General features: G+C 31.4%; 3 protein-coding genes across 5 annotated transcripts in view; 1 reads left to right on the top strand and 2 right to left on the bottom strand.

The window, feature by feature from the left end:
* The window catches only part of LOC143246755 (uncharacterized), an 11,298-nt gene extending 9,522 nt beyond the window's left edge, over positions 1-1,776 (bottom strand). Inside the window, exons 1-2 of the mRNA XM_076493886.1 lie at positions 1,598-1,776; positions 568-621 (exon numbers count right to left, since the gene is read on the bottom strand). Coding sequence (XP_076350001.1) covers positions 568-606 — 39 coding nt within the window. The 5' untranslated portion in view covers positions 607-621; positions 1,598-1,776. The remainder of the gene's footprint in view (positions 1-567; positions 622-1,597) is intronic.
* LOC143246752 (synaptonemal complex protein 2-like) overlaps positions 1-26,229 on the top strand; it is a 253,052-nt gene that overhangs the window by 56,621 nt on the left and 170,202 nt on the right. The window lies entirely within an intron of this gene.
* LOC143246756 (uncharacterized) lies at positions 1,639-26,229 on the bottom strand. 3 transcript variants are annotated; one of them, XM_076493887.1, is made up of 7 exons: positions 25,872-26,229; positions 25,379-25,641; positions 17,720-17,990; positions 12,491-12,586; positions 5,638-5,766; positions 1,868-2,166; positions 1,639-1,776 (listed from the first exon to the last, which is right to left on the bottom strand). In XM_076493887.1, the coding sequence occupies exons 4-6, from the start codon at positions 12,582-12,584 to the stop codon at positions 1,943-1,945; spliced, it is 447 nt and encodes a 148-aa protein (XP_076350002.1). In that variant the 5' UTR covers positions 12,585-12,586; positions 17,720-17,990; positions 25,379-25,641; positions 25,872-26,229; the 3' UTR covers positions 1,639-1,776; positions 1,868-1,942. The 3 variants fall into 3 exon arrangements, with proteins under 3 accessions (XP_076350002.1, XP_076350003.1, XP_076350004.1); XM_076493888.1 differs by having other exon boundaries at positions 25,379-25,610; XM_076493889.1 differs by lacking the exon at positions 25,379-25,641.

Below are 26,229 nucleotides of genomic sequence, written 5' to 3'. Positions count from 1 at the left end.
AATAGCTCAGTTTAATGCAAGTAAGAAACATATCCTTCTAGTGCAGAAGAAAACATTATTTCTAAACAACCTTTGTTACACATTACAGAGAACAGTAATTATAAATAATTTAAAATATTAATAGCCATTGAAAGAAACCCAGTAAAGATCTATGAATTAATGATATTAAACATAAAGTGTCACAGTTTTTAACAGTTTGTTTCACGTATAGTATTACATGAAGTTTTTTAACAGTTTTAACATCAACTTGTTTTAAAGAAAAGCTGTCATACGAAGAAGCAATGTTTAAGTTTCATGTTTCACGCATTATTTTGTTTTAACATCAGAAACATTTTAAAATAGTCCGTAAGTTTAACCGTTTGGTCTATCAACTTTTCATAAACAGCAAAACCAGTAGTTTATAATATATTAAAATAAACACTTTATAGAAACATTAAGAGTTTATATCCAAATCTGTGTGTGTAATTGTTAACTTTGTCTTAATGACGTTACACGAACGAGTAGAAATTATCTTGCTTAAAAGTTTCTAAATACTAAAACATATTGTAATGAAATAGCTCAACTTACTTTTGTAACAAAAAACCATGAGTAACCTTTTCCAGTCATACGCTTAGAGACAGCCTAAAAGTAATATTAGAAAAGATACAGGTTTCTAGACAGTACAGTTATGTGTATAAAGAATCTAGACACTTATAAGTATTACATTTTCTCTGCCACCAACTAGTTCTTCTGCACGTGTGTTTGAATATGGAAACTAATGAATATCTACGATTTAGAACTTCGACAGGTAGTCACGATAAAACACTTTCATCCCACTCAGAAGACACTGCCTTATCAAATTGATTTCTATAATTCACTTAAAGCACTTGAAAGATGGTCCATTATTAAATATATTTTTATAATTAACATAAAACACTTTCATCCCACTTAGAAAATGCTGCCTTATCAAATTGATTTCTATAATTCACTTAAAGCACTTGAAAGATGGTCCATTATTAAATATATTTTTATAATTAACATAAAACACTTTCATCCCATTCAGAAGACACTGCCTTATCAAATTGATTTCTATAATTCACTTAAAGCACTTGAAAGATGGTCCATTATTAAATATATTTTTATAATAAACATAAAACACTTTCATCCCACTCAGAAGACACTGCCTTATCAAATTGATTTCTATAATTCACTTAAAGCACTTGAAAGATGGTCAATTATTAAATATATTTTTATAATTAACATAAAACACTTTCATCAAATTGATTTCTATAATTCACTCAGAAGACACTGCCTTATCAAATTGATTTCTATAATTCACTTAAAGCACTTGAAAGATGGTCCATTATTAAATATCAAATTTTTCTATAATTAACACTTGAAAATGGTCACTTTCATCCCACTCAGAAGACACTAGAAAATGCTGCCTTATCAAATTGATTCCTATAATTCACTTAAAGCACTTGAAAGATGGTATATTATTAAAATTGATTCCTATACTTTAATTCCCATACATGTATCTATTTTTACCCCTATTTAAAAATAAAGTAAAGTAAGTTTTCAAAAACTGATAAAATTCAAACATTGATTCTCTACTTACAGCAGCCAAAGTCTTATTGATGGTCGAAAGATTGCCAATGACAAAAAAGTTGACAATTCCAGAATATTTATATAAGTTATTAATGGTTTCACCAATTTCCTCTTCCGTTTCTTTCAGTTTTCTGATCACGTGACGAATTGGTTTATTTTCTAGTAAAGTACTGTATTTATCTTCCAGTGCTGCTGACAAAAAAGTACCATACAATGAAACAACAGTGTGAAATATTTAACCTGTAAAGTAAAAGGCCCAACAAACATTGTTTTTACGAACCTATTGAGTCATCATGAAGTATTCCACAAGTCTTAATAACATCAAGAGAGGCTACATCGCTAATAACATCAGAAATCACATCTGCAAAGGATGAGACTGGCACCAAAATCCAGTATTCACAGTTCTGGAAGATTCTTCGGGAATTAGCTGATTCCTGTTTGTAGTGACTGTTGGAATACCGAGATTTTGGGCGATTTTCTTTACTATTGGTATGTTCTCAGTGGACTTCCGGTATCGATCGAAAGTGACGTCTATGAGAACCGTAGGTTTCTGGGGTCCAGACATAATCTGTTTACAAACTAAATGTACAGAGAAGTTTATAAATCACTATTTCCATAACACAAATAACAACATCTAATATTCTGTGAAGAAACAGACAAGCCAGCAGTAATTCTCAGTATCCCCCAAAACTCCATTGTTTCCTTGACACTTGTATATAATTTCAACTTGCACTATTTTGTCTTACAATTTCACTCCTGATGTTATGGTCGAATCATGTACCGTATATCCACTGAATTAAAAATGAATTTAATTATGTATCTCTTTTAACGTCGGGTGTTATTTATTTATGTTGAACAAATAATGTTTGTTGATGTGTACGGTTGAACTATTTATATATCATAGCTGAGTCTTTCTCTGCTTTATGCCTTATAATTTTGCCTTAAAATTCTAAATGTACAATAAATATGTTATGACTTATATATGTATATATTAACAATCCTATATGTACAATAAGTATATTGTGACTTATATATGTATACATTAACAAATATATATGCACAATAAGTATTTGTTACTTATACATCTATGCATTAACAATTATATATGTATCATAAGTACGTTGTGAATAACATATATTATAAAAATTTCAGATTATTAATTAATCTTGAGAATGCCGCAACGACGAAACGTTGGTTAAAATAAAATACAGAAAATATGTAAAGGTCTTTTTTTCTGAACATTTTATCTAAAGGTTGGTTCACCAATATCGTTGATCCTCCATTTTTTCTGAACATTTTATCTAAAGGTTGGTTCACCAATATCGTTGATCCTCCATTTTTTTCTGAACATTTAATCTAAAGGTTGGTTCACCAATATCGTTGATCCTCCATTTTTTCTGAACATTTTATCTAAAGGTTGGTTCACCAATATCGTTGATCCTCCATTTTTTTCTGAACATTTTATCTAAAGGTTGGTTCACCAATATCGTTCATCCTCCATTTTTTCTGAACATTTTCTCTAAAGGTTGGTTCACCAATATCGTTGATCCTCCATTTTTTCTGAACATTTTATCTAAAGGTTAGTTCACCAATATCGTTGATCCTCCACATTATGTACAAGTTTTATTCTTTACTGCCACATGTCATTTGGTCATTCCAAAGGTGCTCTCCGATAGTACAGCGGTAAGTCTACAGATTTACAACGCTAAAATCAGGGGTTCGATTTCCTTCGGTGGGCTCAGCAGATAGCCTGATGTGGCTTTGCTTTATAAAAAAAAACACAAAAACACACGTTCCAAAGGTGAAGATGTCTTCATTTCACAACTTCCTTTGCTACCAAGATATTATTCTTTTGAGTTTAGAAGGCTTCAGACCTCAGTTACAACTTGTTTTGCAATTTCAGTTCATAAGACTCAATGTTAAAGTTTAAATGTTCCTAACTTGTTCCTAAAGCAGCCATACTTTTCATACGGTCAATTCTGTATAAAATAAATGTTCAAAGGTTGGATCTCATCAGAATCTGTTTATATTATCAGAAAGAGAAAGAATGGCCATTGCATTATATCAAGATGCTTTAATTATAGTGTAATTTTTTCTTAATCAAAAGTTAGAAGTAAAATTGAAATGTTACGACTATTATTAAATACAAGCTATGTCAGATGTTGTCCTAATCACATACAGTAAAATTATAAGAGGATGAGAAAGAAAAGGCTTTTAGAAAACAATGGAGAGTCATGAAAAAAAAAGCACTAGATAATTTCTTGGTAAATGTAAGCCTCTGTTTTGGCATGGGCAAAACAAATTTAAAAAATTTACAAGTGCCGTGCAGAAATGGAAATTTGAATTTTGTTTTAATTTTTTATTTGCGATTTACACTAAATAAAAGGCACAAAATGATAAAATATCAATTCTAAATATTTAAAAATAAAAATTGTAGAAATAAAAATATAATTAAACTTTAGAATGCTTTGCAGACGTGCGCACTATATCTGAAAAACGCTCACCGCTATGAAAATAAAATTGGTGATATGGTTTTTTCTTAACGAATGCATAAATGAAATACGTGACTTATGAGTCATGCGTTCTCTATTTTTTTAAAGTGTTTCTAACAACAAAATTCTGATACATTACAACCCAGTGTGGCCAGATGGTAAGGGCAGTGGTTCTGATCTCCGTCCCACCAACTATGTGTTTTCAGCCGTTGGATAGCCCACAAGATGGGTGGTGATGACTAGCTGTCTTCATTTTAGATTTTCTCTGTTAAATTTGGAACGGCTAGTGCAGGTAGCCCTCGTTTATCTTTGCACGAAATTAAGACAAACAAACCAATCCATTCCTTTTTTTATTGAATAAGTGAGTATTTGAATGATGTATGTTTGTTTTTTGAATTATGCGCAAAGCTACTCGAGGGCTATCTGCGCTAGCCGTCCATAATTTAGCAGTGTAAGACTAGAAGGAAGGCAGCTAGTCATCACCACTCACCGCTAATTCTTTAGCTACTCTTCTACCAACGAATAGTGGGATTGACCGTCACATCATAACGCCCCACGGCTAATAGGGCGAGCATGTTTGATGCGACCAGGATTCAAACCCGGATTACGAGTCGAACGCCTTAACACATTTGGCCATGCCGGGCCTTTGAAAGAAGTAAATTATAGAGATTGTTGTTTTTTTATAAGTGTATATTTGAAATAAATTAATTGTACCTCGAGATTATTTAGTAAGAATATATTTGAAATAAAAATTAGAATTCTTTGTTTCTTTTTGAATAATTGGATATTTAACATAACAGTACTATTGATCATTGGTTTTAATTAAGATTATTTAGAATGATCAAATTCTGACTAGTAGGTGTTAATTAGCGTAAACGTATATAAAATGTATTAATTAAATTCTTATGTGATATCTTTACTATTTAGAACAACAGAATACTGGTTTAGGAGTTCTTTAAATAAATATATACTTCGCTCTCACTTAATTCATCACTAATATTCCAGTAGATTTTAAAAAGTAGAAAGGTCTTTTCTCTTGAGATGTTTAATTCATAAAACGCTATTTTTCAAATCCTTTGAAAACTTTATAGTGCAAGATGTTATTCGAATAACAGATCCTTACTCATGTGCCTTCTACCCTTTCATACACTTTATAATTCTCAACAAAAACTCGAAAATATTCACAGTTTATGTGAATGTTATAAGTAGAAATACCAAGTTACAGTTTATTTTCCTTCGTAAATACAAATGTCCTACAATGGTATGTTAACCTTAGTAATCTTAAAGAATTATTAGAATAAATACAAATTAAGTGTTCAACAATGCTTCAGTTTCGCAGAGATGATTAAGAGAATAAGTACAAAAACATGATATATAATAACATTATTTTTATTACTAGAGAAACATAATGTTATCATATGCCATCTACAAAAAAGATGGTATATAATAACATTATCTTTATTACTTAAAAACATAATGTTATTATAGGTCATCCACAAAAAAAAAGATGATATATCATAACATTATATTTATTACTTGAGAAACAAATGAATAGTACCAGTTTCTTCGGTGTCAGAAGAATCAACTTTAACCTCAGTCACACTTCCAATATCGATAGTAGAGGAATAGGTGAGAGCTTCTCGAAAGGTGTTGATGACATTTTCATCTGAGGTGTCAGTAGTCACCACTAATAACGGATATAAAGTATTGTCATTAAGCAGCACAATAAAATATGTTTCAATTCAAAATTACCAAAACTGTTACTGAGATTGAAAACTAATATCATTTTATTCACAATAAACATTTGTTCTCTCAATTCCATGATAAAATGTTGTTTAACGTGAAGAAATAATTATAGTTTACATGTGGATCCAGAGTTATGAGGATGATCTGGTAAATATCATTCTTTCTTCAAAGGGTTCGTGCATATAAATACTTTAAGTTTGCCTCGAGTTCGTATCACACCTCTGTTAGTCTGCTAAATTCCCTGAAAATATGTAATAATACATTGAGAATGCATTTGTCTTGAAGCATGCGATACTATAATAAGCCATCGTTCTTTGCTAGAAAATCATAAACTAAACTTCTTTCTACTGATGTAGTGATCCAAGATAAGTTTTATTAATGTCTACATACTCTTGACAATACAGACCCGCAAATTTAAACTTCATAAAAGTTGTTTTGATTTTAATAATGGATTATCCGTAATTAATTTACGCAAATTTCGAAAATAATATTGATTTTTTTTCTATCACGTAAGGAATATTTTTACAAATACAGAAATAAAAAATCTTAGATTACAGTATTTTTTCTTTTGCCACAATGAACGTTTTATATTACAAGGTTTGTTAATAAAAATACAAACAAACTGAAGAAACTGGAAGAACGTTGATGTCAAACGAATAAGCGTCTTTATTCACCCTGATTTTTTGTGAAATCAACATATTTTACACAAAAACTAAATGTTGTGACTTTCCTTTGTGTATTATGTCTGGATAATCTCGTTTAAATGACCAACTTAATCAGCCATCATGATGATGTTCCACCTTCCCTGATACCTCCTCTTAATTTCCCTGATGTCTTGATGAATGATGAAACCTTCCCCTTGTTCTTCGCTTATGGTACCGACGTGTTTAAGGAAAGAGTCAATGTGTGAGTGTACAAAATGAACTTTCAAGCTCATTTTACATCCAACTCTATGAATTTTATCGTGTATGTTACTGACAATATTTTCATAATTTGGGTTTTTGTTGTTTTCTATAAATTTGTCAATAACATCTTTAAAGGTAATCCAAGCTTCTTTTTCAACATTCCTCACTATCATTTCAAACTGTTCATCCAAAGTCAGTTTTCTAATCTGAGGTCCAATAAAAGCAAATCTATTGTTTAAATTTCGATTCTGAAAGAGATGGAAATTGCCCACATAGATATTTGAAATAGCCGTCTTCTTTGTCTGTGACTTTTAGAGGCTGCTTCATCAAGCCCAGTTTTATGCCAAGTGGAGGTAGTAGGACTTTCTTTGTGTCGACCACACTTCATGTTCAATAGTTTTCTATCCTGGTGTCCGGGTGGCCATTATTTTTTTATCCAGTGCTGATATCGTGTTCTTTTGTCCCATTCACACAAAGAAACAGGTTAACTTTGTATAACAGGATTGTTGACCAAACAATATACAAAGAATTTTTAAGTCCCCACAAAGCAGCCAACCATGTTTTGTGTTCGATTTTATTAAGAAGTTAGAAACAAATTTACACAACCTCTTGTTGCCACAGCGACAAATAAATAATATTAAAAATAATGTCACAAACAAATAATATGTATAAAAACCACGCCGTGTGGCCTGTTAAACGTTTATATAAAAGCAGTGTGTTTCTTGTGAATTCTAGAACGATCGATAAATCCATCACGTCGCAATTGGCCTAGATAACCAGCGATTGACAAAATTTTAAGCATAACAAAATGTGAATCTGTTTAATTGAAAATGATTGGCTTCTGTTAAAGTACACATGGCATTTTGTGAAATATATGTACGTGATAGAGAAAAATGATATCACTTTCGAATTCAGCGTTTAGGAATTACTGTAAACATATAAAAAAACACTAGAACCATCGCAAGCTTCTTTAATAGACCAAATCCGTTTTAAATATTCACTGAACAAGAAACATTAATTTTAGAATGGTTTAAATATTTTATATCCAAGACGTAACATAAGACTGAAACATCTTATTTAAATATATAATACTTGGAATAATAACTGAAGTTTATAAGGAAGACAATTACTACGGATATGCAAACCATCTAACGCATGAAAAATAACTATTAGATTATAATCAGCCGGTGTAAGGCCTATAAATATACAGAAAGTCATATTATACCTACAAGTACGGATATGCAAACCATCTAACGCATGAGAAATAACTATTAGATTATAATCAGCCGATGTAAGGCCTATAAATATACAGAAAGTCATATTATACCAAGAAGTAGTAGTTTGAATTTCAATTAATACAAACCAATTGCTCATAATTAATAATATCAAAAATCTTTTTTAACAAAGGCGTTTCGGAATTTCTTTAAATTACATCATCAGTGTTGTTTGTTTGTTTTTGACGCAAAGCTACACGAGGGTTATTTGCGTTAGTCGTCCCTAATTCAGCAGTGTAAGACTAGAGGGAAGGCAGCTAGTCATCACCACCCACCGCCAACTCTTGGACTACTCTTTTACCAACAAATAGTATGATTGACCGTAACATTATAACGCCCCCACGGATGAAAGGGCGAGCATGTTTAATGCGACGGGGATTCGAACCCGCAATCCTCAGATTAATTATTATAAAAGTAGAATAACATAACAAACAAGAAGTTTCTTCTATTGTCTATTCTTTACTACAGCTATGTTTTTAGTGGTTATAGTACTATAGAAGTTAAATGAGATAACACACAAGGAGTTTCTTCCATTGTTGTCAACTTCCTGCGGCTATGTTTCTCGTAATTATATTATTATAAAAGTAGAATAAGCTAACACACAAGGAGTTTCTTTCATTGTTGTCTGCTTCCTGCGGCTATGTTTCTAGTAATTATATTATTATAAAAGTAGAATAAGCTAACACACAAGGAGTTTCTTCCATTGTTGTCTGCTCCCTGCGGCTACGTTTCTAGTAATTATATTATTATAAAAGTAGAATGAGGTAACACACAAGGAGTTTCTTCCATTGTTGTCTGCTTCCTGCGGCTATGTTTCTAGTAATTATATTATTATAAAAGTAGAATAAGCTAACACACAAGGAGTTTCTTCCATTGTTGTCTGCTTCCTGCAGCTATGTTTCTAGTAATTATATTATTATAAAAGTAGAATGAGGTAACACACAAGGAGTTTCTTCCATTGTTGTCTGCTTCCTGAGGCTATGTTTCTAGTAATTATATTATTACAAAAGTAGAATGAGGTAACACACAAGGAGTTTCTTTCATTGTTGTCTGCTTCCTGAGGCTATGTTTCCAGTAATTATATTATTATAAAAGTAGAATGAGGTAACACACAAGGAGTTTCTTTCATTGTTGTCTGCTTACCGCTCCTAGGTAATATTCTTCACGAACTCATGCCTAAATTATCTGGTGAATCGATTATTTTTCAAAGCTTTCTCGTTGCTGGAAAAACTAAACGTCAAAGGCATTTGGCTATTAAGAATTTGCAGCACCAATATTTAACAGTTTACTGTGTAGCCAAGGCAACCATAAGATAATTTGATGTAGCTATGTTGTACGGCAGACATAAGAGGGTCGAATCAATATTTAAGACAAAATATAGCGTTTTGAATGCGTGATAACTTTTATTTTACAGACATCACCACGTAGTAAATAAACCATTGTAATTAAGTCTAACTATTATTATTTAAATAATTTCACAACTCTTCTAGCAGAATTTATTAAATAAATGTCTTCTACACGCATCCTATGATGTTCACTAAACAAATAGAGCATTTCGAAAGTTACGCGTCGAGTACTTAAATAACTGAACATCGAATATAAGCCGTTATTTGTAAATATTAGATGAGATTCATTACAGTGAAGACATAAAAGCGTAATTTAGGAGAAAAGTATTAAATGCAACTGTATAATTGGTGTTTTCACTCTGTTCTGTTACAGAGTTATATTTGACGAGTCAGAATAAACAAACAAGGTAAACAACAGAAGTTAAAAACATTATGGTTATTAGACCTTTATTTTTAAACAAATGATACCACTAAAAGAAGATAACATGTATTCCTATTGTACAAATACTTTCATAAAGAGAATAGAATATCAACAACATAATAATGTTTATCTCACTAGGCCCAACTTTACATCACGAAACACAATGAAAAATTATGCCAATATCTTTTTTTTTATGTTATAATGTGACATATATCTATTGTACAAGTACCTCTTGAAGGTCTATTGTAACATCTATCTATTGTACAAGTACCTCTTGAAGGTCTATTGTGACATCTATCTATTGTACAAGTACCTCTTGAAGGTCTATTGTGACATCTATCTATTGTACAAGTACCTCTTGAAGGTCTATTGTGAAAACTATCTATCTATTGTACAAGTACCTCTTGAAGGTCTATTGTGAAAACTATCTATCTATTCTACAAGTACCTCTTGAAGGTCTATTGTGAAAACTATCTATCTATTCTACAAGTACCTCTTGAAGGTCTATTGTGAAAACTATCTATCTATTGTACAAGTACCTCTTGAAGGTCTATTGTGACATCTATCTATTGTACAAGTACCTCTTGAAGGTCTATTGTGAAAACTATCTATCTATTGTACAAGTACCTCTTGAAGGTCTATTGTGACATCTATCTATTGTACAAGTACCTCTTGAAGGTCTATTGTGAAAACTATCTATCTATTGTACAAGTACCTCTTGAAGGTCTATTGTGAAAACTATCTATCTATTGTACAAGTACCTCTTGAAGGTCTATTGTGAAAACTATCTATCTATTGTACAAGTACCTCTTGAAGGTCTATTGTGAAAACTATATATCTATTCTACAAGTACCTCTTGTAGGTCTATTGTGAAAACTATCTATCTATTTTACAACTACCTTCTTAAGGTATATTATGACATCTGTCTATTTTACAACTACATTTTTATGGTATATTGCAACATCTATTTTATTACGACATTTTTATGGTATAATGTGACATCTATCTATCTATCTTTTCATTATATAATGTGACATTATCTCTCTATTATGCTACTACCTTTTTGATGGTAAAACGTGACATCTAACTATCTATCTATCTTCTGACTATATATTTATTACATATTGTGACAACTATATATCCATTTTACTTCTACCTTTCTATGGTATATTGTGTCTATCTTGTCACTACTTCTTCATTACATAATGTGACATCTATCTATGTATTTTGCTGCTACATTACGATGATATATTGTGACATCTATCTATATATCTTGTTACTACATTTTCATTATATAATGTGACATCTACATATCTATTTTACTTCTACCTTTTTATGGTATAATGTGAAATCTATCTATTTTGTTACTAGATTTTTATTATATAACGTTACATCATGTCAGTAACAAAAAGATTACAATTCTAACATTAAACTAAATTCGTTTTATTATATATATGTCACTATAATGAGCTTAGTTCATAGATTGTTTAGGGCTAGTACGCATAATGATATTTGGTTAAATTGACTCTCTATTGTAAAAACACCAGTATAGAGTTGAAAGTCGTTTGAATTCTCGTTCTTATAATTGGTAGATGACCATTATTTCACGAATTCTTGTGTTTTTACAACTTGAAGTTGACAATTATTTCATGAATTCTTGTGTTTTTACAATTGGTAGTTGAACATAATTCCACGAATTCTTGTGTTTTTACAACTTGTAGTTGACTATTATTTCACGAATTCTTGTGTTTTTACAATTGGTAGTTGAACATAATTCCACGAATGCTTGTGTTTTTACAACTTGTAGTTGAACATAATTCCACGAATGCTTGTGTTTTATGTTTTTACAACTTGTAGTTGAACATAATTTCTCCATGAATTCTTGTGTTTTTTTACAATTGGTAGTTGAACATAATTCCAATTCTTGAACCATTATTTCATGAATTCTTGTGTTTTACAATTGGTAGTTGAACATATTTCCACGAATGCTTGTGTTTTACAATTGGTAGTTGACCATCATTTCATGAATTATTATGTTTTACAACTTGTAGTTGAACATAATTTCATGAATTATTGTGTTTTTACAATTTGTAGTTGGCCGTCATTTCAACCAATCTTCATTGTAATGTAAGCCACATCGGATTCTCTGCTGCGTCCACCGAGGAGACTCGAACCACTGATTTTACTGTTGTAAATCCGTAGACTTACCGCTGTACTAGTGGGGGCTTCACTGTAATGAGCTTATTTATACCTAACTGCGGATCTTCTAAAATAGATATTTACAAACATTTCTTGCTTTGTAGAATATCACAAAGTTAAAATGAATGACGTATAATTATCACACACTGACACAAGTATATGAAGCTGTTGAATTAAACACAAGAAGTAGCACATTGTGTAACATAACGTTTTATATTAATACACATATTATTTTAATATTTTGATTATAATAGCAATGTTAAAATGCAAAGAAAGGTAAAACAGTGAAATAACGAATTATGGTTCTTATATCAGTGAAATATCGTATTCATAGCACAGTTGATTGTCTTGGTTGCAAGTCAAACCTTAGTAAGATAAATGTTAAAACGTAAGCTAGAACTTCAAGAAAAACGTTTTAAAAACAAAAAGTAATATTAAAGACAAAAAATCAAGAGCGTGTTCTAAATTTTATAAACTTGTCTTAATTTGTCATTTAAGTAAGCTTTAAATACGTACTTACCAACGTGAATAGGCTTAGCATAAATGGGCACCTTTAAGAGTAAGAATGCTATTCCAACAAACCGTATCTTCAACCACTTCTGAATTTTGGCCATCTCTAGCAAATAAATTCAAATATTTTAGAAGTACGTGCAATATTATGAAAAGCAAATGAATACAAGATGCTTCCAAATCTTATTTAACATAAATTTTATTTTTATGTTAATGTGTGAAGTTTGAAGGAAAAAAATATGTTGGACAGAAATCCCGATAACAGCTTTGTTCCTTGCTCAAACAATTTATATAAATCTATTAAACTCTTTTGATGCATTAAGAGAACCAGAGTTTAGCACTTTAGGAATTTTATTATTTACAGGTGATGATGTAATACAATACAGTTTTTATAAAAAAGATTAAATTTTAGTTGAACAATTTCTTACAGCTCTGTGACTTACATTTAATAATTAAGTATCAAGAAAACAGTCTAGTGATTTTGCACACTGCGTAAGTTTGTATTAGAAAACTTGCATCAGTAGCACATATAATGGAAACTGAAAAATGTATCTTAGGAGGCTGGTCATCACGAATTTCAAAGAAGCTTCAATAGAACTTAGTTCAGAGTGTGCTGGGAAGCTAGCGGTAGGGTAAATAGGATGTTAGGTTCTATCTGCAGAAATATTGAATAAAAGTCTAACGAGGTTATAATTTCATTGTATAGGTCATTGGTTAGGCCACGTTTGGAATACTGTGTTCAGTCTTGGACTCCTTACCTTAGGAAATACATTGAATTGTTGGAAAAGGTTTAGAGAAGTGTGACTAGAATGGTGCCTGTGATGGAGGTGTTGTCATATTAGGGACTGAAATCTCTCAAATTGTTTTCTCTTGAAAGAGAAGAGCTATGGGGATCTGATTAAGGTATTTAAGACCGTACAGAAAATTGATAGTGTTGTTACATAATCTGTTTTATATTTAGCAGTGAGAATAATAGGACTAGGGGACACAAATGTGAATTTTGACAGGGTAGGAGTCATCTTTAGGTAAAATAGTTTTATATTCCAACAGGATGATTAAACATCGGAATGAGTTGCCTTCAAATGTTATAGAGGGAGTAAATTTAAATTTGTTTTAGAGCTTGATGTTAAGAATATTGAGATAAGTGCTGCCACCTGTAGTTAGGAATTTTTTTTTTTGTACATGTGCTCTCAATGAATAAACACGTATCAACACTTGATACATATATAAATGATAAGGATTGGCTTTAAGGTTTCTTGTTTGTTTAATTTAGTTAAGAATGAAGAACAGTCGAGATGGACCAACAGATCTCGTGTTGTCCCAAAATATTATGTTATAACCAACAGATAAACCAGTAATAAGAATAGATTTAGGTCCAACACTATTCACATCATTCACAGAATGTTTCAGATCCATCTATTTAGAAATACTAAACAGATAAATACAAAGAGATTGTTTACTAAACCTCTATTTAACACACAATATTCAGAGGATTACTTCTGAATAATTGATACTTTCTTATATGAAAGATGAAAGTAAGCAAATCATATTTCTACGCTTCTGGAAGAACCAACCATGACAACTGCAATAACACAAACACGAGAAATGTAGCATAAATATTGCCCAGCAGTGTCTGTTAACATCAGCAGAAAATATGGTTCAATATTACTCAGCAGTGTCTGTTAACATTAGCAAGAAATATAGTTAAATATTACTCAACAGTGTCTGTTAACATTAGCAAGAAATGTGGTTAAATATTACTCAACAGTGTCTGTTAATATTAGCAAGAAATGTGATTAAATCCTTGTCAGCAGTGTCTGTTAACATTAGCAAGAAATGTGGTTAAATATTACTCAGCAATGTCTGTTACCATTAGCAGGTGTTTGTAATCATTTGAGTCGTCCTCTAGTACCTCACGATTTGGTCTGAAATCCTATGAAAGTAACAACCGGGTTTCAATATTTGTCTTGGACTCAACACAGATAGCCCATTTTGTAACTTTAGGCTTAAAAACAAATAAGAGCGGTTTTAAGTTTCTGAATGATAAGTGGGAGCATGAGAGAAACTGACCACTTTACAGTATAATGTGAGGATTTACATTAAGCAAGGAATATTATAATGTAAGAAAAACTATAAATCGAATCATAACACAAAGGAATAAAAACATTACTGTTATTAGAATTAGCTACTTAGAAAACTTTGGTTATTTGTAGAACGGAAAATTACATGTCTGATAAATACATTCTTACAGTGACCAAGTGACACGATAATAGGAAAGCTGAACTATTGTGCATATTTTTATATATGCCCAAATACATTGATGAATATGAAAAATAAGAAGCTTTGAATTAAAGTAATGAGTGAATACTTGATAGTCCATCACTTATTAACACGAATGTGAATTATATAATTCTCTAATAAAGTATATTAGAATGTGGTATATCCTCGGTAAAGGTAAATCAAATAATGTGTGGCTGTTATTAAAACCTGAGAAATTACATAAATTGTAATATTATTGGGGTAAGTTCCAAAGAATGTCACTAGATGGTAATAGTTTTGTAGAACGCCACAGAAAAGTGAATAGTTCATACTATATCAATCAGAGGGTGTGATAATATATTAATTATGTAACACTGACTTTATCCCTTCCAGCCGTGGGGGCGTTATAATGTGACGGTCAATCCCACTATTCGTTGGTAAAAGAGTAGCCCAAGAGTTGGCGGTGGGTGGTGATGACTAGCTGCCTTCCCTCTAGTCTTACACTGCTAAATTAGGGACGGCTAGCACAGATAGCCCTCGAGTAGCTTTGTGCGAATTCAAAAACAAACAAACAAACACTGACTTTATTGGATAGTCATGTATTTTGATTATAATATTAATATGTTAATTGACATTTTTCTGTACCATATTATAAAAAATATTTTTTTTAATTATACGTTAAAATTATTCATAAAATAATGTACTTAAATTATTTACCCAACGGATTTCTAAAAACTCAGCCTCTAATTACAAAAGTTGTGTTATAACGAATTTTGTTTATATATATTCGTTGCGAAATCTAGAAAACAAATTTTATTTCTGTACAATCGCCATGGTCAACTTTCTTGTATTTTGGATAAATGTCCATATAGTACAAGAGTAAATGAAGTAAACATTTTTAGGATTAGTCGAGTTTATTCAACTATAACTTTTTAGTCTTTTTAGTGGGTTTCAATGACCAGGGTGAGGACATAAACTACTGTGCACCTTTTAAAAAAAACAACAAATGTACAAGGTATTTCACGGTTATTATATTCAATAATTTTTAAATCCACGTAATTCTTAAAATGAAATGTTAAAAAGTATACAAAATCAAGAGTTTTCAATAGAATTAACATTTGAAAGATCAACATAATGATCGGAAATCTTCTGTACACAAAACTGTGTCCAATTGTGAAAGTAATGTTTTTCGTAACGAGATTTTCTGTTACGCATAATCATAATTAAGGAAAATATACAGCAGCAATTTATACTTTGCTAAATGACAATTTGTATTCAAGTATCGTATATTCTAAACATATTAAATACTATATATTTTTTGTAAAATAACTCAAATCACAAAAGTAATGCACCAAAACAAATCTTTCACTTGTTAACTGTAATAAATAAGTACGTAACTTGTGCCTCTTTACGTTTCGAAAACTGTAACTCTTTATGTAAAACGTTTTATTTTGAAATAAAAGTACTAAAACCTTTGCTAGATTGTTGATACACCAATACAGTAAGATACGAATAACTAGAACATTTTTAAACTCACAAACTTTGTAATTTAGCAGTATAATTTTATGTTCTAAACTGAATAAAAATAACAAATGAAAGACTAGTTCATTTGTCAAAACACTAAAAAAAATATATAAAGGTAGTTACTTCGTCTTGTGACATAACCCATAGTTTAAATTACATGGACAACAGATTAAGAACTCTAGACACGTTCCTTCACGTGTATTATAATTCAAGTAAATTGCGTGAACCCCTTTGTAACTATTTTAATTTTTATAATTCTTTATAGCTAAAGTATGGTGCAAGATTAGGCGTACGTTCGTTTAAAGTTCGGTTTACATAATTTATTACGACCATGATTTTACCAGTACAGGTATCGTGGAGTTTAGTTTAGTTTAATTATGGTAAACACTAAGGTTCGTATTTCGATATGTATAAATCAAACAGTAACATTTATTACCTCGTTAAAAATGGTTGTCAGAAAAGTTTTTATATCCATTATTTTTCACACGATAACCGTGCTTTGTTATTTATTGCCTTGCTTTGAAACCATATGAGAGTGCGTGGGTAAATTCAAGCCCCTGAGTTCCTTGTGCTCCAAAGTGTCCATTTTTTCTCTTTCATAAAAATACGTCAACAACCATGAAAATATACACCATGGCTTTCTCAGCTCGAGTTATTGTAATAAAAATAAAATAGGATATTTCATCTTAAAATCAGTTTTAAATCAGGTTAAATTTTACCCGAGAGGCAACTCACAATCCCCATAGTTTCTGTTAACACACACTCAAACTAAACAAAAGAGTGTATTCGATATTTGAAAAGTAATATTTTGTCAGTAAACTCCTACCCTTTTAATATCGGTAATATATTACCGTTTGTAACCATAACAGTTCTTTATTGTTGACTATTTTAATTACATAAGAATGTCTTATCGTTTCATTGTTATGATACAATGAGAATGTCTTATCGTTTTATTGTTATGATACAAAGAGAATGTTTTATCGTTTCATCGTTATGATACAATAACAATGTCTTATCGTTTCATCGTTATTATACAATAAGAATGTCTTATCGTTAATAACAATGTCTTATCGTTTAATGAAACGATATTATACAATAAGAATGACTTATCGTTTCACTGTTATCATACTATAAGACTGTCCTTTTAAAACCTTTTAAATACACATCGTCTCTACTTTCTTATAAAACCATAGATATTTCATGTAACTTTTTCATATCTACATTGTCACTATAACCGTGTTATTTCATGTTTTTACTTGATACTTCTCTGTTATGAAAAATATTAATAAAAAACTAGAAAACAACAACATTTTGATCAAAATAGTTTAAATAAGCGAAATTTTCTGTTGTTTTATTTGTAAAAACAGACAAAACTTTATAATGTTCTGTAACATACTATCTTGTATTTGAGCTCAGCTTTTTTATCTAATTAAAAAACTGAAAAACATTTTCTTACCTGTAGATGGAAGTTCTTTTCCGTCTTTGTTTATTAGTGTTTATGGTAACACCACTGTTTACACTTCTTTTATGGGCACTTTTCTCACACAAGAACGAACGAACAAGTAATCGATGTGGGCAGTGACAATAAAGGCGGTTGTAGGTGTACACGCTAGGTAGACCTATCGCCAGAGTTTCTAATATTTTGTCATCTTGTTCGTTTGGAAACTGCATACACTAGTAATGATGTTTCGGTCAGTCAAATTATTGATGTAGATTCTTGTAGAAACCTGGAGAATTACCAATACTGTTCAGGTCCTAATATATTGTCCCAACAAGTAACAGGACGTGACATAAAATAAATTCAAACAAGAACTTGGAAAATAACTAGGGTAAACAGAGAACAAAAAACTAAAGGGACTCTCATTAGAGTGCATACCTCCGACATGCAGCCTTGTTCATATTCGGCCCTGAAAAAATACGCAAATCTATCTAAATGTAATTCTTGATGAAGTCTGACAATGAAAAATAATATTCTAAATATGTCTACCAAGTTTCGTCAAAATTCGATTATTTTTGACTGAATTATAGAACACAAATAGTGTATTGTTTTTGAATTTCGCACAAAGCTACTCGAGGGCTATCTGCGCTAGCCGTCCCTAATTTAACAGTGTAAGACTAGGGGAAAGCAGCTAGTCATCACCACTCACCGCCAACTCTTGGGGCTACTCTTTTACCAACGAGTAGTGGGATTGACCGTCACATTATAACGCCCCCACGGCTGAAAGGGTGAGCATGTTTGGCGCGACGAGGATGCGAACCCGCGATACTCAGATTCAGCCTTAATACGCTTGGCCATGCCGGGCCTACACAAATAGTGTAAAAAAATTATTCTTTGTTTTAACACATAGGGATTTTTTTTTTTAATTTTAGTGACTTTATTGTGATCTTGGTCTTTAACCTTGACCTTTCAAAGACAACTCACTTCTAAGTTTGATCAAAGTCCAAAGGTAAATCAACTTTCTATTTAACCATTTTGAGAAATCATGTTGTGAAATACACACAGGGATAAAAATATAATATCCGTCAACTCACGTGACGGACGTAAAGAAATATGGAAGTGGCACCTGTAGATGTGAGAAAGAGATAGTATTCATTTGTGTTCATTGTACATTAAAAAAATGAAAAACATCTTGTCAGATACAAACACATTTAAACTACTAAACATATAATAGGAAACATTTATTAAACGTTTCGGAATCCTCACACTTCCATCATAGGTAATACAGAGGTACATAAGATATTTGTAATTACAACATAAGTATATATAAATAATTACTAAACAATAGCCCCCAAGGGGTTCAGCGGTATGTCTGCGGACTTACAACGCTAAAATCCGGCTTTCGATACTCGTAGTAGGCAGAGCACAGATAGCCCATTGTGAAGCTTTGTGCTTAATTCAAAACAAACAAACAAACCAAACAATATAAATATGAGTCGAGAAAATGTGGCACAACTGACATAGTTATGTTTCTTTGTATTTGAATTTTGCACAAAGCTAAAACAAAGACCAGGACTTCTGGAATAATGTTATTTGGACAGATGAGTTCAAAATTGAATTATTTGGACACCAGCACAGAGGACATGTTTGGCGTAAGCCAAATACAGCATTCCAGGAAAAGAACCTCATACCAACTGTGAAGCATGGAGGTGGAAGTGTCATGGTTTGAGGCTGCTTTGCTGCAGCAGGACCTGGATAGCTCACAATCATAGAATGCACCATGAATTCTACTGTGTATCAGAGGGTGCTTGAGTATCATGTGAGACCATCTGCACGAAAATTAAAGCTGAAGCGGAACTGGACCCTGCAACACGACAATGACCCAAAACATACCAGTAAATCCACCAAGGACTGGTTGAAAACTAAGAAATGGAGAGTCCTGGAATGGCCGAGTCAAAGCCCAGATCTTAATCCCATTGAGATGCTGTGGGGTGACTTCAAATGGGCTGTACATGCAAGAAACCTCTCAAACATCTCACAGCTAAAAGACTTCTGCAAACTTTCTTCAGAACAATGTCAGAGACTGGTAGATGGCTACAAGAAGCGTCTCACTGCCGTTATTTCATCCAAAGGGGGTAACACTAGCTATTAGGGGGTAGGGTGTCCTTACTTTTTCCTCAGTTAGAATATGCATTTTTGTAGAATAACATTTACAGAAGATCTTGAAAAGTCTTTTCTTCAGTTTTAATTGTTTAGTTATATTCCTATAATCTCTCAGTATTGGTAAAATTGAGATTAAATATCTATATATCCAAAAATGTTACAAAAATACACAGACTTTCATAGGGTGTCCTAACTTTTTCACATGACTGTACATTACTATCCTTCTGTTAAATATATAAATATATATATACAAGTATTATGCTCATTGTGAAGGTTAAACGACAATAGTACTAGTTCTTTTCTTGCCTTATTTGATGGTTAATGCTGTGCTTTGTAGCAGTATGTGACATTGTATCTGCAGTATGACTTGAAGATTTAAACACAACTGTGAACTACGAGTCACAGCCTTAGCAATACCTGTACGTGTAAAGTAAGTTAGTAACAGCAGCACTAAAACTGTTTTCAGTCTTTAAATATTACAATTTACAGAAACTTTCACGTTATATGTAACTAAACAGTAAGTTGTTAGGACTTAAATCTACAAAATACGATGTATATCTAAACATTACCATCAAAACTTAAAACTATAATATCCATATCTGTTATTCAGTTAAGATTTCAAAAGTCTTAACGTGTTTTGTTTTTCTAATTACAGTGCTATTGTTATTTTTTATGTAACATTTGCTAGCTGGTGTTAAAAATTGTGACTACGAAATTAACAGATATTGATTTATAAAATTATCAACCTAATATGTCTAAGGCGAGGAAAATGGTCTGAAGCTAGAAATATTAATCTTGACAAAGGACTTTGCAGTATTTTGTTTGTTTCTTCATTAATATATTGTTTTATTTCATATCATTTGTTGCACTTTTTATTCTTAAAATATTTCTAATTCAGCAATTATATTATTAACAATAATAATTCATAACCTCGTTATAGCAGATTTATTACCATACTTAAACTTTTAGTTAAACTACATTGTAAAAGAGATACATTAAAATGTCTGCTAAATAGTGCATAAAAGACGTTATGATTGTAGGTAGTGTTAATACATCCAATCGTAATTTTCTCAGACTGATTTGTAAAGAGATTTTGCAAAACTTTATTGGCTTCCCACAATGTTACTAATTTAAGCTGTATCTAAATTTTGATTTTGATTGAGAATTTTTATTGTGTAATTCTAGAACAGTTCAAATAAAAGGATTCTTTGTGACATAAATATTATTACTTTTGTGTAAATTTTGTCAACAATAGTTTTAAAACTATTAAACGACACTAAAGATTTGAAACATTACATTATAAAGTTTGTTTGTTTGAATTTCGCACAAAGCTACTCGAGGGCTATCTGTGCTAGTCGTCCCTAATTTAGCAGTGTAAGACTAGAGAGAAGGCAGCTAGTCATCACCATCCACCGCCAACTCTTGGGCTACTCTTTTACCAACGAATAGTGGGATTGAACGTCCTATTATAACGACCCCACAGCTGAAAGGGTGAGCATGTTTGGCGCGACGGGGATGCGAACCCACGACCCTCAGATTACTAGTCGCACGCCTTAACACACTTGGCCATGCCGGGCCTTACATTATAAAAAATGTTATTTTGTTTCAGCACGTAGTTAAATGCCAAGTAAATAAAAATTATGACAAGAATTGTAATATTGTTTTAAAAGTAAACATTGGATGTAGTGAAAGCAAAATAATGTTTCTTCAACATTGCATCCTTAAGCTATTGCTAAAGTACAGGATTATGCGTAGAGATTTTAGAAGTTAAACCTAATTTTTTTTAAATAATGTAGTTTATGCGTAATAACATTTTTTATCCATTACACTAAACAAAGTTATGATTCTGAAATGATACATTTTCTGACAGAGAAAGAGATATACATGAGTGATCACGAAAAACCCACTTAAAGTAAAAATGTATCTCAAGACAGTTGGTATGAGTATTAGAACTTAACTTTGTTAACTTGATGATGACCTACGAAGGTGAAAACGTTGTTCTCTACTTTATTTAAATAAAAGTTTTAATACTCATACCAGCCGTCTTAAAATACAAAGAGATATACATGGTTAGGTAATTTATAAGAACATTGTTATTTTGTGTTTTTACCAAAAATATTTTTATTGTAAATATGATTAACAAACATTTAATCAGTAAGTTAATTTGAACAGTTTCGTATATCAAAAACTGATCATTTTCATTATTGAATGTAGTTAAAATACAATACACTAGATAGCGCGGCAGAGCATTTTTAATTGTATGAGGTAAAATGGAAGTTTTTCAATGTATGAAAGAAACATTTTACTCTTTTTTTTTTCATTTCCTTCACTTGGGACATGAAAGGCCATAATCCTCTAACGGTCTTATGTCGGTCCTTTGTTCAAGTAATACCCGTGCAAAAGGAAGGGTAATATATATATATATATATATATCCCTTTCTACTAATTAAAGTTTAACTTATAAAGCATTATTTCAAAACAAACATCTACCTTGGCTGGTCTAATAATTATTCAATACACTCTCTCTACACGGGTTCAGTCGAAGTGACTGACCATGTGACCACTTTTTACCCGTTATATTTTTGATACAACAAACATTTAATATTGCATGCATATCTTCATAAAATTTCGGCAAACTTTTAATAAACATTACAAGTCTTTTGCATACATAAAATCGAGTTTGTGATGAGTATTTTATTAAATTGAAAAAGATATGTGTGCGAATATATCGAATCTTTTTTTTTACTAGTCTGAGAGCAAACAAATTTCATGTTAAGATTAAAAGTACTTTTCTTCATCTCAAAAATTTCAAATTTCATTTGTCTAATTTCGAAAACTACCTAAATCCATTTCAAACGTTTTACTTTTTCAGTAAAACTTTATGTTTTATCTGTTACTTTGTCTATCATAACTCTATAAAACGTTGGTTTATTTGACCGACCTTGTAACCACGAATAAAATATAAATAGATTTAAATTACCTCTTTCTTCTTTAAACGAATTGCAAATGAAAATGTGAAATTACATTTATTTATCTTAAGTAACTTTAAATTTGTAATAATATAAATTTATTTATACTTATATTTTATTGCCCTTGGTGATGGTGCACTAAATTGTTCTTATTTAGTTAAATAACGGATCAAAGAACATAGATCAATAATAGGTAAAAAGTTCACAGAGCTTTTTACCAGTTTTTTGGCTTTCTAAATATGTGACAAAAGCCATTACAAATTCATTGATACTCACTGACCAGTTACCTTAAATTTGGAAAAGATATATATATGAACAGGTCATGTATTGCTATCCTTGATACCCTTTGAGCAGAGCACATATAGCTCAATATGTATCTTTGGTCTTACGAATTGTGACGTCAGCAGCATGTGTGACTTATACAGATACAACACACTTAAGTTTAAGATTGAAAGGGGTTATGTCACAGATAAACTTGGTCCTGCAGAGTATCGAATCACAGTATAAAAGAAACGTAGTTTTTATCAGCAATATGTTTCGTTGTCTTTAGGAGAGACAACATTCTGTCTTCATTCCTATCTCTTGATGAGAGTAGAGCTGTAGATGACCATCTCTGACAGATTTTGAAATAGAGATACTTGGGAAGGGAACTTTGCGATAACAATCATCACCAACTTCTGGGCTGTTGTTTACACACACGTATTATACTTATCATAATATCAGAAAGCATTCACTACTTTGACTGAAAGGATATGAATATCGTACACCATGTTTTCATCTCTCGCCCTAATCGCGAGATCATGCTATGGCTTTGTTAATTTCTTGCAAAACTTATTTATTTGTGTAATGTTTCAACACTGTTTGAATTTTTTAATTTTAAATTTTATTTTAATTATATAATTTAATGGCACAATTAGAAGACCACTTTATGTTTTACATAGTTTCATTTTCTAATTAAGTTATATGTTATCCCGTATTAATTCAATTTTCGGTGAAACACCTTCACGGTTTTAGGGTTAACAGGCTTAAACTTAACAGTGGAATTGGGGTGCTCCTGAGGTAGAAAGAAATAAAGAAAGAATTTAGCATATAAAAACGTAAATAAATTAAATTGTAGATTATATTTTAAAAGTAAAAATTGAAGTGGTAACTTCTGAAAATAACTTTCAAAAATAAAATTCACAAAAAATGTTTTTGGATATTGTAAATCGGTTATTTTTGTATTCTGATAATAACTATTCACAAATCTGCATATTAAAATAAAGGAATTACAAAAGTAGCTATAATTCAAAACAATAACATGACTTGGTAAAGTGTAATAGCTACACTCAATTCTATTCAAAGAACAATAATAGCGTCACTTGAATATACTACATTTGAGAAACTTAACTGGATGAAAAGGTAAGTTAACTTTTTACAAACGCTAGTATATCTAGTTACGACACAAAGTGGTCTTACGTTAAGTAAATGTATTGGTTGAAACATTATAAAAAACATTATTTTTTATTTTTAAATGATTGTCGTCAGAATACTTAAGTTATGAAAGGGTAATTTACGATGTTCTTTCTTTATATCACTGGCAAACATGACCATTTACCTTAATTGTAAAGGAAAATAAATATTATTACATATCGTAGTAAACTGTTTAAGACACTGGGATGGGCGAGGTTACTGTAATAATTCAACGAGTCATCCAGACCGTTATTAGAAACGTCTATAAACAACTATAATAGGATGCTTCGAAAAATTAATTTTGCGTGAATTCATACGTTAAAGTTTTTGAATAGTGTTATTAACAAAACAAGACTTTTAGGTTTCGAGTTTTATGGAATATGTTTTTGCTTTATTTTTCAAAATAGGGAAGCGGAGAACAGCTGCTCCGTTTAAAAAAAAAAACGTTTGAAATACTGACTAGCACTTAATTATATGCTAACCATAATAAATAAACGTGAAGTATGGAGACCAACAAATCCATATGTGGAGGTAAAGTTAATTATAATAAGTACTGTAATATTGTAACTGTATTTTCTCAGTTTCAATACTGACGCCATTAATCTCAATCTTAAGACGCCATTTGTACTCGCTATTCATTATCAGTATGTCTTCGTTGTAGTAGCTAATGGTGTAGAACACTTTACTTACATTCTGCTATTTTTAAAATGAACTGAGCTTGCATTTTGAACACTGCATGGAAGTGTTGTTTTTGTTTTGTGGACTTTTTTATTTTTGTTATTCATGCTGTAGTTAATATTAATTATTTATATACAATGTGACTTTTGAGAACTATATCGCAGCAGCACGTGCTGGATTCAAAACAAAGACAAAACAAAACTATATCAATTCTAAAATGTTGAATATCGAATTAAACATTAAATTTTAGACGACAATTTCTGATGTTTTGTATCTTTAGTATCTCATAATTAGTATTTTTCACTTATTTAATATCTCAGCTTTTAAAAATGTATTGATGTAATTTGACTTTTGATTTGTATATTGTTTCCTATGCTAGCTATAATGGCTTGGAGAGGGTAAAGGAAGGACATACCTCTGAAAGGCTCTTGATTTCTACGTATACAACCCATATTTCGCTTCATATTTTGGTAGTGTTTTTACTATTCGCTTCGAGTTTTACGCCAGTAGACAGAAGACCTTATTACCATTTGAATTAGCCCAAGACAGGAAGTACCCCTTCGCTAAACAACGAGGCGACATGCCGGCCGGGGAGTCGGAGACCAGGGAAAGCGATGTAGCGTCTGAGACTGAGGAAGCAAGCCCGTCTGTTTCAGGGACAAAAAGTAAGTCTAGTGTCTGTGGCCATATAGAAAATGATAATGTAAAATTAAAATCTTTAATGTTCATAGCAGAAAAAGAATTAAAAGCAAAGCTAACGCCCATTAAAGAAAATACTGTTAGGACTAGAAAAAAAAGAAAACTAGTAAAAGATATTATGATTCCTGCATCTGAAGATAATGTAGCTAAGACTACGGTTATAGACTATAATATGCCAACAACTAGCAGTTCTAGCAAACCAAACCCACCCTGGATATTCCACAACAAACAAGTTCAGACAAAGACGAAGTTCTTTCTGACGACGAAGGCTTCACGCTTGTGCAGACTCGAAGTCAGAAAAAACAAATTAAACAAAGAACAACCACCACAGACACACATACACAACTCGCACCAAAATCACCTAAGTACGCAATTATAATCCAAGGAGTTCCTGGTAGTTTCAACCAACCACAATTAGCCAAAGAAATATACAGGTGTAAACCTAACACAAAGATTACTAATATTAAGCGTCTGCCCAGAGGCGGTGTTCTGGTTCAAGGACAGGAACCCGCTGACTTTAACAGTCTACTAAAAGCTTGGCCTTCAGACGCGTTCAAAACAGGAAAC

The sequence above is a fragment of the Tachypleus tridentatus genome, chromosome 3 (genome assembly GCF_004210375.1).
Source record: "Tachypleus tridentatus isolate NWPU-2018 chromosome 3, ASM421037v1, whole genome shotgun sequence".
Classification (NCBI taxonomy): Eukaryota; Metazoa; Arthropoda; class Merostomata; order Xiphosura; family Limulidae; genus Tachypleus; species Tachypleus tridentatus.
This window is presented reverse-complemented; position numbering and strand designations above follow the sequence as displayed.